Raw genomic sequence first — 12836 nt, 5'->3', positions numbered from 1 at the left:
CTCCCTCTCTACTTGTCTTGATGGTGTTGTATGTGGAGGTGAAGTATCCATGGGCGAGCTCCAGGATCCCTTCCTCGTCAGTGTCCATCTCATCGCCGACCCCGGCCAGGGCAAGTTCCTGCAGCGAGCTGCCGATGCCGTGCTTGCATGGGTTCACCCAGAGCTGCAGCTCTTCAGAGTCTCGGAGCGAGCGTCTGTTTCCCACCGGCCCTGGCCCAAGAACCACCAAAATGGCAGCCTGGGAACGACCTGCCAGCCAGCAATGGCTGTCATCGTCTTCCTCCAGGAGGCATACGGTGGCGAGGAGCAGATACTAATGTTGCACCGTGCTCTGCAGAGGCCGCCATGGAGATACCACCACACTGAGAAAGTCAGCAATGGTCGGCGGATGCTTCCACTGTCGCCATGCAGTCAGGACTTTTTCACTCTGTCTCCTGGAACACCACTGTGGGCCGTGCGACAGGTGCATTATGGGAAAGAGATAGTGCGATTTACTGTTTACTGCCGACATGAAAATTATGCCGACATGGTGCGGCTGTACAAGCTGCTGCTTCACCGCAGGGTATCGCAGAAGAAGGAGGACTTCTGTTTCTTTGTGGTGTACTCCAACCCAGATATGGAGATTCAGTTATCCTTTAAGAGGCTCCCACGAGGTCAGACTCCGCTGGTGCTGGAGTCGGCAGTGATGGAGGTGAGGGTGCGGGACGTTGGAGTGCTGGTGCCCCTGCTGCCACATACCTGCAGCCCAATCAGTGAGGTCCGCTGGCAGACAGAGGACTATGATGGAAATAAGATCCTCCTGCAGGTGAGAGTGCATTCAATTCTTGATTTGAGGTCAAATCAGATAAAGCAGTGGACAGAAAATGATGCCCGATGTCTTACGTCCGACTGCACAATCTTTTTGTCTGTTACAGTGGTCACTAGAGATGAGCAGATACGATACTCAGTATCGGTATTGGTACGTTTCGGGCTAAAACAATAGTAGCAGATATCAGAAAGGTGTAAAAATAAGATGTGAAACAATCCATTAACTCTAAATAAGATGTAAATGCTTCACAAATCACTGGCAACATGGTGGCATTAGTGATTGTCCTTGATTGTTAAGGACAAATCAAGTCCTTAACTAGCCAGTGGCAAGGATGTGATATCAGTATAGTATCAGACCAAAAACTGGTATGGTTCCTATCCCTAATAGTCAGTATTTACTCGTCAGATTATGCAAACACAGAGTCGTACATTTCAACTGAGGCTTGACTGAGAGACATGAGAGACTACACCATTGTACCCAATCTGACCAATCATCACGTCTGACTTGATGGAAGGAAAAGGTCCAGAGGGCCTCGCTAGATGAAACAAAACGAAAGCCGTGTGCCTGATAGTTGCTGTGTGCTCTGATTATTCAGCGTTGCTGATGTGAGAGAACACATCAGAGACGCCATAAAAAAGATCAAACATGCCAGACTTTCTGTCGGGAGGTTGCAAGGAGTCCCAGACACGGCATTGATTATCGTTCACTGTGACGCACTACATGTGAATAAGATGTGAATAAGAATCGATTTGCTGGTCCAACCGTTCCAAATACCATCTGTTCATCTGCTGTAATCATGCTTCTAATGTGTAGTTTGACCCTGGTAGTGGATTGGTTTGAATTGGTTTAGATGCAGCCTGGTGTTTTTATGAGTTTTCGCTGATGAGGTTGAGCCTTCTGCTCTTGCACTTAGTTCTGAGGATTTCCCCAAAACTTATCCTGTCGACCAAAGAGCGAGGGATTTATTTTGGTGCCGTGTAGCCTTTAATAATCTTTAGATTTTGGCGCACTTTGCCTGAAACATAAATTGTAGAAGTAACATTTCAAAAGATAGAAAAACCGCTTCCACTCGAAAGACTTATGTTTTATTTTCTATCATTAAAATAATCGGATTCTACGAAGGTCTAAATATAACAAGCTCTTAACGAAAGTCTCTATCCAACATCCAGTGTAACTGAAGTTTGAATTAACAGATTTTATTTACTGTGACTGCTTTATTACATAACAATGAGGGCTGCCAGAAGTGTGTGAATACACACACACACACACACACACACACACACACACAGTGGTCCTTGTTTGGAGGGTATCAGTTTCCAAGAGGATATTTGTCCAAGCAGTGTTAGATAAGTCATTTTGAAAGTTCAATCCATTTAAGCTGCAGTCCATTACTGGGATTGAAACAGCACTGAGGGAAGCAATAAGCTGATCTATCATGACAATGAACCATATGTATGACGCTTAACTGCCACCTGGACTGAAGTCATGTGGTCCCGCTCCATTTTAGACAATAAAACCAGTCTCTAAAAATCTAATAACAATATATCACCCATTTTCTGCTTTTTAACAATTTACAAGGAAGCAGCAAGTCTAGACTTCAGCTTGCCATTAGCAGGACACAATACAGATATTTAAGCTCTGTGTTTGGATGTTTCTTTCTTGACATGCATTTGGGAGTCATACCTGAGTTTTCCCTCAAACCAGTTGTGTTTTTGCTCTACAGATGATTTAACTAGTTTTATGTGCACCCAAGTCCATAGTGTTCCAGCTGTCACATAACATTGTCTACACAGAAAATCAATGGGACTTTTATTCAACTTTCCAGAAGTAGTGCATGCCTGAAACAGCTGCAACTCCATCCTGTTTCCTTTAAGGTCCATCGAATAGGGGGGAAAAAGTATAAAACTTTATGATACATCTTTTTTTTCCCCTGTACCATTTATAGAATCTAGGATTAGAAATAGAAGAATGGAATGCCCATTTTAACTACCTTGACCTCAATGTGACATCCTAAAATATGAAATGCACAATATTATACTCTAAACAACAGCAGGAAACAACAGAAATTCATCTATTTTGATAATCGATCGATCCTTAAAACTTTTCAAATATCATAATTTTCTGCTTTTATTTGTTATATCTTATTTCAAGGGTAATATATTTGGGTTCTGGACTGTTGGACATTTGATTTATGGTAATTGTGACTGGTATTTCTTTATATATTTCTATATTACAAAATAACACAATGAGTACAGCATGACTGCATATTGATCATTGTTTCCAGTTGAATGGGATATTGGGACTTTAAAAAGAGCCACAAACAAACTGTCAAGCAGATTATTAAATCACACATTTCCCTGATTCTGCACAACCGTGTGCAACTGAAGATTAATGTTCTGTTGTGCTGTTTTTGTCTTTCTAAAGGTCAGTTCTCTGGCTGACCCAGCTTAAGTTTTTTTTCTTTATTTTAAAAAAGGGTCTGATCATCGTCATGTCAACAACCTCATTACCCAGCACCCCCTGCTGCTGCTCCTCACTACCACTGTAGCATATTGTCCTCACAGAAAACTAGACAGATCCTGTCACGTCATATTAGCAGAAAGAGGGATGCACACTTTAACCCAAATGTTCACTGGAACAGTTGGAAGTACAGAACACAAGTGCAGTGGACCTGCATGATGTTTGAGATAACAACACACGCACGCACACACACACACACACACACACACACACACACGCACACACACTCCCTCTCCTTCTCTAGCCTCCCAAAAGTGTCATTACACTTTAAATCACAGCCTCAGCAGCAGACGAGAATAAACCTCCCTCTTCCCTGAAGGGGAGAGACTAGATGAGACAAACAGAAGACGAAATAAAGAAGTGAAGAGTGAGAGAAAGATAAACGGGACCAAGTGCACTGCAGAAAATAACTTGGAGCAGACACACAATTTCTGTTCTGCTTCTCAAACCCTTAACTTTAGCACTCACCATCCTACCTACATGCATGTGAGGTAATGAAAAACAAAACATCTTACAATCAGGTGATTGCACACTTATAAGAATGAAAGTATAATTGTATTAAAGCTTCAAATTCTGTCAATTATTTATAGTTATTATACAACCGAAATATTATTATCATATTATTTATTATTCATTTAAAAATATTGTTTACTCCTACTCCTTTCAATCACTGAATGGTTATATATATATTTATATGAATGCAACAAACAATAAAACACATTTTCTCACTCATCTGTCATGGATGGTATTTTGTTAAATTTGTGTCCAGGTTTTCAAATGAAGTCCAGACACAAAGTATTTTGGCAGTCACATATTTTCTGCTCTTCATACACCATGCGTCAGTACATTTCAATTTTAAATATTATCATGGATAGACTGAAAGACTCCATTACAACAAGGAATTACAAGCAGAAGGAATTAAGAGAAACAGAAAAAAGATGTTTTGGCACACAAATTGATCCCTCATTGAAGTGCTCACATTTTCCTCTTGACATACTTCTCCTGCAACACACAACATTTCAGACAAACACATTATGAAAGGAAGCAAATGATGTGCTTCCTGTTTTCTGTTGTGGTAGAGTATTAGGTTTTTTTTATTAGAAAGCAATACAGGCATTTTTTCCTATTATTATTATTATTTTAAATGTCAAGAAACTAGGTAAAATGTTGAGAAAGAAGTCAGTTATGTTAAGAAGAAACTATCAGACAAGATGATTTTTTTTATTTGCATATGAAGAATAACGTTTAAAGCAGCTGCATGTAACTTTTGTTGATTTTTTTTTTTGTTTTTTTCTGCCTCAGTTTGGTCTTTGTGAACTGAAACATTATTTTATATGCTGCGTCCTGCAACCAATACTATTAAACTTAGAAGAATTTGCTTCTCTAACTTTGCTGTTGCCTGTGAGAGAGAGAGACAGAGTCGTGCACAGCCGCCTTAGTCAGCATTGTGTGAACTCCTTTGACAGTGGTTTAAGTGTAACAAACATTTGTTTATATTTAAAGGTTAAGCTACAGCTTTAAAAAATCAAGATGGAACGTATAGTGTTCTGTGAACATTTCAAACAATTCACATTTGTCTTTCAGTGCATGCACACGTAGTCGTCATCAGCATTCGGATTTTGAAGAAGTTGGACAGTTCAGAAGCAGGAACCACACATTAGGAAGATTTTGATGATAGGATGTAATGCCGTGGTAGCTCCTCGTACTGAAAATGAACCTTTCAACTTTATTTTGTTTTTAAAGAGTCTGTGATTTAGTTTGACTTTCTTTTTGACTATAATTGTAGTTTCAAGAACAAACCTGACATCCTACTTTGTGAATGAAGTTGAAAGTTGACTCCATCTCAACATCTGAAAGAAAAATGACTCTAAATCTCCTCCATACTCCAGTCCACTATTGTATGAAAAGCAGCAGATAATAACAGAGCGTGATGATGTGATTGTCGGCCTGATTGCCACTGAACAGAGCGTCCACTCAACGAGACACTCACATGAACAGGTGTCGCCCTAACGAGTCATTAGCTTAAGGAGCTGCACCTGTGACCAGAGACCCTCTGCTCAATAGTCTCTCATGTTACATGTTGTTTTAGCGTAACCTTCACCCCCTTTGTAAATATCAGCTACAATTGAATGGATGATAATTCTATATAACTTGTATAATCGATTAATCAATTTTAAGTTATGTTAAAAGGCCAGAAATGTCCAGAAGCCAAGGTGAAATCCTATTAACAATGAAATAACCTGTTAGTAACACACACGGTTGTTTCCACGAAAGGACACTTAAATCTTTCCATGATAGTTATTGTTGTTGAATTTGAACATATGGAAATTAAAAAAAAAAAGAAAAAAGAAAGAAAAATCCCCTTTGTCCCCAAATTGTGAGAAATGATTGTCTCGAGGCTGCCGTGTGAAAAGTTATTGCCCCTGCTCGCATTGTTCGTATGGAAAGCCGGATGATGGAGCAGAAACATGGAGAAACTATCAGTACACAGAGTGGGAGGGAGCTGCGGTATCACTACTGAAGGAGAAAGAAAACAAAGACGAGGGACCGAACTGACAGAGCGGTGAAATGAACACTGCTGCAGCTGCATTACATGTTATAAACGAGAACATGTTCACGTCTTGGTCAGAACAGGAGATCTTTACTCTGCTCTCCAGACTACTTTGGCCCCTCGCAGATGTAACGTATGATTCTGATCCACAGTGTCTGTGTTTGGAGATAACTCAGCTCCATAAATGAAGGTGTGACATAAATGGGGCTCCTTTGGACACTAATGACTTCTCCAGCTGCTGCTGAGATTCATAAAGTGGCTGCGCTAAAAACAGGGGGCATGAGGGGGCTTTTTTAACCCCAGGGTTCCCTTATACTCCTCCGTCTAACACTCTGCTGGGTTGCATAACAGCCCACAGAGGGCGGTTAATGGTCTTGAATGTGCACCTCTTTTCCTTTTCTATCTCCTGTGACCTCATAGAGCGTGCATTAAGATAGCACCACCGCCATTTTCCCTGTGCAAACAAAGCAGAAGTTATGGTGTAACTTTAAAATATACACAAATGTCTGTTACATTCAAACCGTTTTCAGATGAGTTCACACAGCGCTATTAAAGCCTTTTCGGGTTCACAGGACTCTCCCTGCGTTTCTCAGCACCGTGTTGTTTAGAACTCATGTCACCCGGAGACGTTCCCTCCCTGCACACAGGAGGTGATTTATTTCACGGCGGGACACATGGAGGCAACAGCAGTAAAATGTAGTAAAACGAGACGACACCCACAAAAGGATTCAGCAGGGAATTCTACGTAGAAAACGTTCAGCTGGTTGTCGAGATAAAGGCTTCTTCTTCAGGTACAGGAGTGTGTATGAAGAGTGGAAGTTTATCGAATAGCCAGCTGATGGCTTGATGCAAACAGATCTTCCTTCTTATTTGAATGGAAGTCACATGGAAGAACGGAAACTTAGACCTGAGACAGAGGAAAATAGAATGTAAGGAAAGATAAACAAAAATAAAGAAAGGAAAATTAATATGAATGGATACTATGTGATTATTGATAGTTCAGTGTCTCACAGTTTCAAAACGTGGGTTTTCCGTCCCAAACGGAAGATTATGTCTACTTTTTAGATATGGTCTATGGGAGTCACTCTTATTTCTACTCTTTGCGGCGGAAAAGAGGACATACAAGAATGTATTTTAAGAAAGGCCTTCATCTGAAGCCCATGGCATTAAAATATGCCTCTGTGTATCAGACACAGAGAATGATTTAGAGAGAACATTGCTTGTATCCACAGGAAACAGTGGTGCAGTTAAGAGAAACTGAGATGCACCTCATGCTCATTTCTCTGGAAGTGACAGACGTTAAGTCATTTTGAAGTTTCACACTGAGACTGTCTTGGCATATTATGTATGTATAGTGTGCGCGCGTGTTGAAAATGTATCACCTTGTTGTGTTATTGTTTTCGCACACGCAGCTGCATGCATGTAAGAATAATCCGATCCCAGACATAAGCAAAGACTGTTCCCTTCACATGTGTGAGGAATATGAGTGTAATAATTCAATATGAGACTTATTCTTGGCGGCGCTAACCTGGTTCACCTCCCACAAAGTGAAAACACTTTGGCTGTTCAGTCTGATCATCAGAGTGTGAGGTCTAGTTAAAGGGCACTCTCTTTTAAAACAATTCAAACCTTTTTATTGACTCTTAAAGTGTCTGTGTTTGTTTGTGTGTGTCTCATTTAGAATTTTTATTGATTGTTTGAGAGAATTTGAATATACTGTACTACACAAGCTTTAAAATAAAAATCGTTTTCACAAACTCTATATGTACTTTTACGTAAGGACCTTGCTATGGAGGCTGCTGTTTGTGACACCATGTTTGTTAAAGTTAAATGGCAAACCAGCCAGAGCATGCATTTAGCATTTATACGCAAACAAAGAAGAACAACATCCTTTCTGGCATGCAAAAGTCACCGTAGTTCCCTGTAAGCAGAGGAGTGCTCTGTTTGTTACAAACTGCAGTCTCACCATTAGATGTCAGTAATTCTTACACACTGGACCTTTATTGAGTCTAGGAAGTGCTCCTACCCAAAGCATTATGATCTATTTCAAATTTTGCATATTACATTTATTGTCTCTCGTAAAAACAATCACCCAAAAATGAGTTATGGTATGGTAAAATGACTCATTGGACTGACTCAAACCACTGACGTTAGATGCACAATCAGTACGGATCTTGACTGATTTCTTTTCCTCTCCTGCTCAGGTGCAAAGCTCAGGTCCCCACTTCAAACGCAGACACGACCCTGGCAACGAAACAGCTTCGGCTCCATCCACCATCACCCGCACTGGCTCCTCTTACAGGAACCGCAGGCATCATCAGCGAGTGACGCCTCATCCTCAGGTCCACCACCAAACCTCCCACAGCTCCCTCCCACTGGCCTGTGAGGAGCCAGAGGAGCAGGAGCCGTGGCCTGACCGGCAACATCCGGACAGCTGGGGGACTCAGTGGAGGGGCCAGCAGCAGTCTGGCTCCCTCTTCTCTCTACCCAACCTTGGTTCAGCCAGCTCCCACTCCACCTGCTCCTCTCCGGGCCCTTCTTCCAGCCCACACCACAGGAGCCACTCCCACCGCAGAAACTCTTCCCTCATCCCGCCCTTCAGACTCAATGTGGAGTCTCTGATTGGAGCAGAGGAGACAGATGTGGACACTGGGAACAAAGTAACCCCAGGCAACAGTGAGGACTTAACTGTGGTGTCTGCGTACATCAAATCGAACACGCCACAGACTAGCAGGCCGTCATCGGCACCACCTGAAGACATCGCACCCTCCCTTTGCTCTGGAGTCCCAGAGAACACCTACAAGGCAGCCACACTGGGGCGGACTCCACAAAGCTTCTCCATCAACTACACCCCGTCCACATATCTCCAAAGCACCGGTGTGTCCATAAGTGCTGCTCCGTCCCTGAGCGACGTGTCCATAAACCAGTTTGACAGTTGCAGCATTATTAGTGCACCCATTGAAGAGGCAGATGATAAGGCAGAGGAAGAAGACCAGGAATTCTACATTTGAGCTACAGCTATAATCTGAGATGACTCACTCTCACCATGAATGACAGGAGTCAGGGCTGAGACACTTGGAACAGCTCAACTCTGCCCACTGGTGTTTGAGAGTAGAACTACAGTGATAGTGAGCGTAAATACCAGTAAAAAAACTGTATATATTTTCTTATGTATTCATGACTGGTGGGTTTTTTTTTCACGTTGAGATTTAATCTGTGTAAATATTAGGTTAAGATGAAGTTACTCATATAAAGGACCAATCGATAACTGTGTACAGATACACTTTTCAATAAAATTGTTTCACTTTCAAGTCTGCTACTTACTTTAAAGGAACATACCAACCCTTGAGGAAAAATAAGTGCAATTTCAACAATATTATGCAAAAGTTTACCATTTACACATGTGCAACAACATACAGATCACAATGAAGCTACAAAGGCACAAAACATTTAGTCACAGATATCTGAAAATGTCACATTATGAGCAGACTGTAATTATAATGTGAAATTTTAACAAATTCATCCTGCGGGGCCAATTGGACCCTTGGGTGGTCCGGTTCTGGCCTGTGGGCCCTATGTTTGACACCCCTGCTCTAAACAAATGAAATAATAAAAATGTGTTTGCATATGACAAGAAAATAATAATAAAATATATAAATAAGGAAACTACAGTACAAAACATAAAGAGATGAAAAAGTCATGTACCTCATGTGAGGGACACACACTTATATGTAGGAACACCTAGAAAAATGGAAAGTAGGGAGACTTGTGTGCCTAGGTTGTGATGAAAAAAAGGATATAGGACTCTATTGCACATTCTTATAAATAAGGGTTAACTTACATTGTTACGTATGTACTTATATTACTCATAGAGTCTGTGGGAGCTTCTGAAAGCAGCTCAGATCTTTTCCTACAACTACAAACTGACTGAAAAATGATTTTGGTCCCTGTCAGTCAGCTGATACGTCAGTTTTCTGGAAACAGACACTTGTGTAAATGGGTTAAATGGATGATTGACAAAGACTGACCTGAAGCACATGCCTTTAAGACATGTACATTATGTCCGTATATAAAGACCATGTTGTGCAGTGTATGTATGCAGTGGTTAAGTGCCTGCAGGTGGGAACAGAGAGGACCTTCACCAACTGAGCTCACGTTGTTACCACCCATTAGCCTGAAGTGTACATGTCTGTGTTGGTCATTTGGGATCAGCTGACAGACACACAGTCCCTGCAGCAGTTGTGGATCCTTAAATATTTAACTGTTGTGCTTGTGTTTACCTGATGATTGTTAGTCTGACAGCCACTTTTCTGAGGAAATGTTTAACTTCCTTGTTTGTCCACGGCGTGTTGTGGGCTCATTAGAGAGATACTTACATTTTGATATTAACATATCACATCATCTCCAGAAGATGGAAGAAGATATGGAAAGGCAGTTATTCCTTCACAGATGAAAACAACTGAAAATAAACATTTCAATTCAAATCTAAGGTTTCTTGACTTTAGACACATGCTAATGATCATTAATGAGTGATCAGTGATCATAATGAAAATAACTTATTACTTAAAACACAACGCAAATCAATAAAAATTACAAGCACATTAAAAAAATGAATGTCAACCAAAATGCTTATTAAAGTGAGGTTAAACTGTACACACAGAATATAAGTCATAGTAAGATTTAAATCCAAATGAAATTTAAATCTTTAATACAACACTGTGCTGCCCTCTTGTGTTTACCATTAAGGCTTAAGATTTAATTTGAAAGTAGCACTAACTTTTTAAGAGTTAAATTAGGAATTGTATTGACATTTTTTATCATGTCATGTTGCAGTTTCTTGTTGGTGCAGTTTATCAGTCTGTGTGTCTGTCTGCTGTGTGTCTGGGGAGATGTTTAACAACCTCATGTTTGAGCTGAAACCGCCCTCTCTCCACCGTCAGAGCACTTTAACAGGTGTGGATCTGTCTGTGTGGTCTCTGCACAGACTGAAGAGGGAAATCCAAATACGGTGCACCAAGGGGCCGCCATGACGGAGTCTCGTCGCAGCGAAGAGATGATGTCATCGTCGACCAATTGACATGGAGATATGGTATAATGTGTTGCTTCCACAGATCAGAGGTTACACATGGAGAGGCCTGGAAAACACATCTGTGTGTAAACTCAGATCCTTGAATTCTTGACAAAGTTTTACATACTTTTATATGATACTTTTTCATTTTCTGACCCAGATCTCTACAAGAAAAACAAAACTTTATGCATAATTCATGCCATTTAAAGTGTTTTTTTTTCCCCAGTGTAAAACCATAGCATTATGTTTAAATTCTTTTGGAGCACATGTGAAATGTACCGTATATAATTTGACATGGACTGTATTAATCCCCTGGGGAAAATTTGGTATCAGTAAAGAAATTAGATAAAGGTGAAGAAATGTAAAGACAGCACATGCAGCTGTAACCCGGACCAAACAAACGTTTATCATCATCGCAGATTCTGGCGAGCAGCGTGTCAGCTCTGATACGTATAGTTAGTAAGTCTTGAGATAGTGTGACTCCTGGCACCTTGGTATTAAGGTGCCAGGCTTATCTTAAGGTATGCCTGTTTATATTGAACACCAGGCCTGGTTATAAGAATATGTGAGTAATTAAACTTAAAGTTGACTGAAGATTACTTTTTTCTCTCACGATAGTAAAACAGAAAATGTGAAAATAGTCTGAATATCCTCACTGACCTACTAAATGGCAGCAGATGGCGCCAGAGTACAGCAGAAATAGGTAGAAAGTTCTTCTGCAGCTGTAAAACAAGTCACTAACCTGAGCATTAAAATCCTCACAAAGTTTTCTCTGTAAAGTTTCTCTTTGCTTTACATTTACAATGTTTCTCCAATCTTACATTCTCATGTTCACGTTCTTTAATGCCGTCAACATTTTCCCATGGTTCTCCAAAGCCACACTCATGCTCCTGTGAGGTGAGGCCGACCCGTCCCACACGTCACCTCTCTCCCAGTGCCAAGTGGCTCTAATCCGCCGTGGCGTACCTGGCAGATCGCACTGGCGACACCGGCGGTGTTTGCAGCCTGGCCTGGCCCCACACACCAGCGTCCCCTCTAATCCCTCCCTGCCCGAACAGCCTGAAGGCCCAGGAGCCTGAAGGGAAATGGAGCAGTGGAGGTGAGAGCTGAATGAGTCAGTCAGTCACAGTGAAGTGTGCTCAGTGCATCTCTGCTCCAAACTTAATTCTGCTGCTAAATCACAGAGTTGGAGAAGGGACTGGGGTAAAATATCTGAATGGAGAGTCTGGGGACTGTCTCCACCAGTCAGGGATTAAGTTGCAACTGTGTTGAAATATTCCTAAAAGACATCATTCACCTGAGATAGATCCCCACACACACAGACAGACTTTTCCCACAGCCATAAACTTGATGAACTCAGAAATCTCAGTCTGGATTACCTCATGCTGGTAATGTGCAACAAACTTTTAATTTGGGCTATAATCTAGATGCGGCTAAACAATGTGCAACAATAATCTGCTGTTTGGCAAGATAGAGCATTCTATAGTTACTTCCTTCATAGCTACACTCCACTTGCTCATCCATTTGCACATTTTCTTTGCTTTTTGCTGGACTTTCTTTGCTTCTGTTTGAGTGTGTGATGGTTGATTGAACGATGTGTGAGTATTTCCAGCTACAATGGACTTCCCTTGAACCACACAGACCCATCATAAATCTCTGTCTTGTTTTTAAATTCACTTTTAAAATGTTTTGTTTGGAGGGTGAGCTGTGAGCGGAGATGGGGAAAAGGGAGAATCGCTTCACATTGCTCCCAGGTTTTCCCCCTAGACCTGGATGTAGCGCAGTTATTAGCTTTAGCTCAGAGCCAGGTCTCTTCTCCAGCTTGGCCTAAGTGTGACCATGTGGCAGTGGACCAAAGTGTGGGGGGGAAAGTTGCAGCTTAAAGAGCA

General features: G+C 41.3%; 1 protein-coding gene across 4 annotated transcripts in view; it reads left to right on the top strand.

Annotated features, from left to right (window-relative positions):
* Nucleotides 1-9190, top strand: part of LOC122765288 (protein FAM124A) — a 32966-nt gene extending 23776 nt beyond the window's left edge. For 3 of the 4 annotated variants that reach the window (XM_044019459.1, XM_044019458.1, XM_044019460.1), the window contains 2 exons: nt 39-805; nt 8084-9190. In XM_044019459.1, the coding sequence (XP_043875394.1) occupies nt 39-805; nt 8084-8890 (1574 nt within the window). In that variant the 3' untranslated portion in view covers nt 8891-9190. Of the gene's footprint in view, nt 1-29; nt 806-8083 lie in introns of all 4 variants that reach the window. The other variant, XM_044019457.1, reaches the window with a different exon arrangement.
* Nucleotides 9191-12836: the final 3646 nt, after the last annotated feature.

Source organism: Solea senegalensis, linkage group LG2 (genome assembly GCF_019176455.1).
Source record: "Solea senegalensis isolate Sse05_10M linkage group LG2, IFAPA_SoseM_1, whole genome shotgun sequence".
NCBI classification, from domain to species: domain Eukaryota; kingdom Metazoa; phylum Chordata; class Actinopteri; order Pleuronectiformes; family Soleidae; genus Solea; species Solea senegalensis.
Note: the sequence above shows the minus strand (reverse complement) of the source record. Positions and strands in the feature narration are given on the sequence as shown.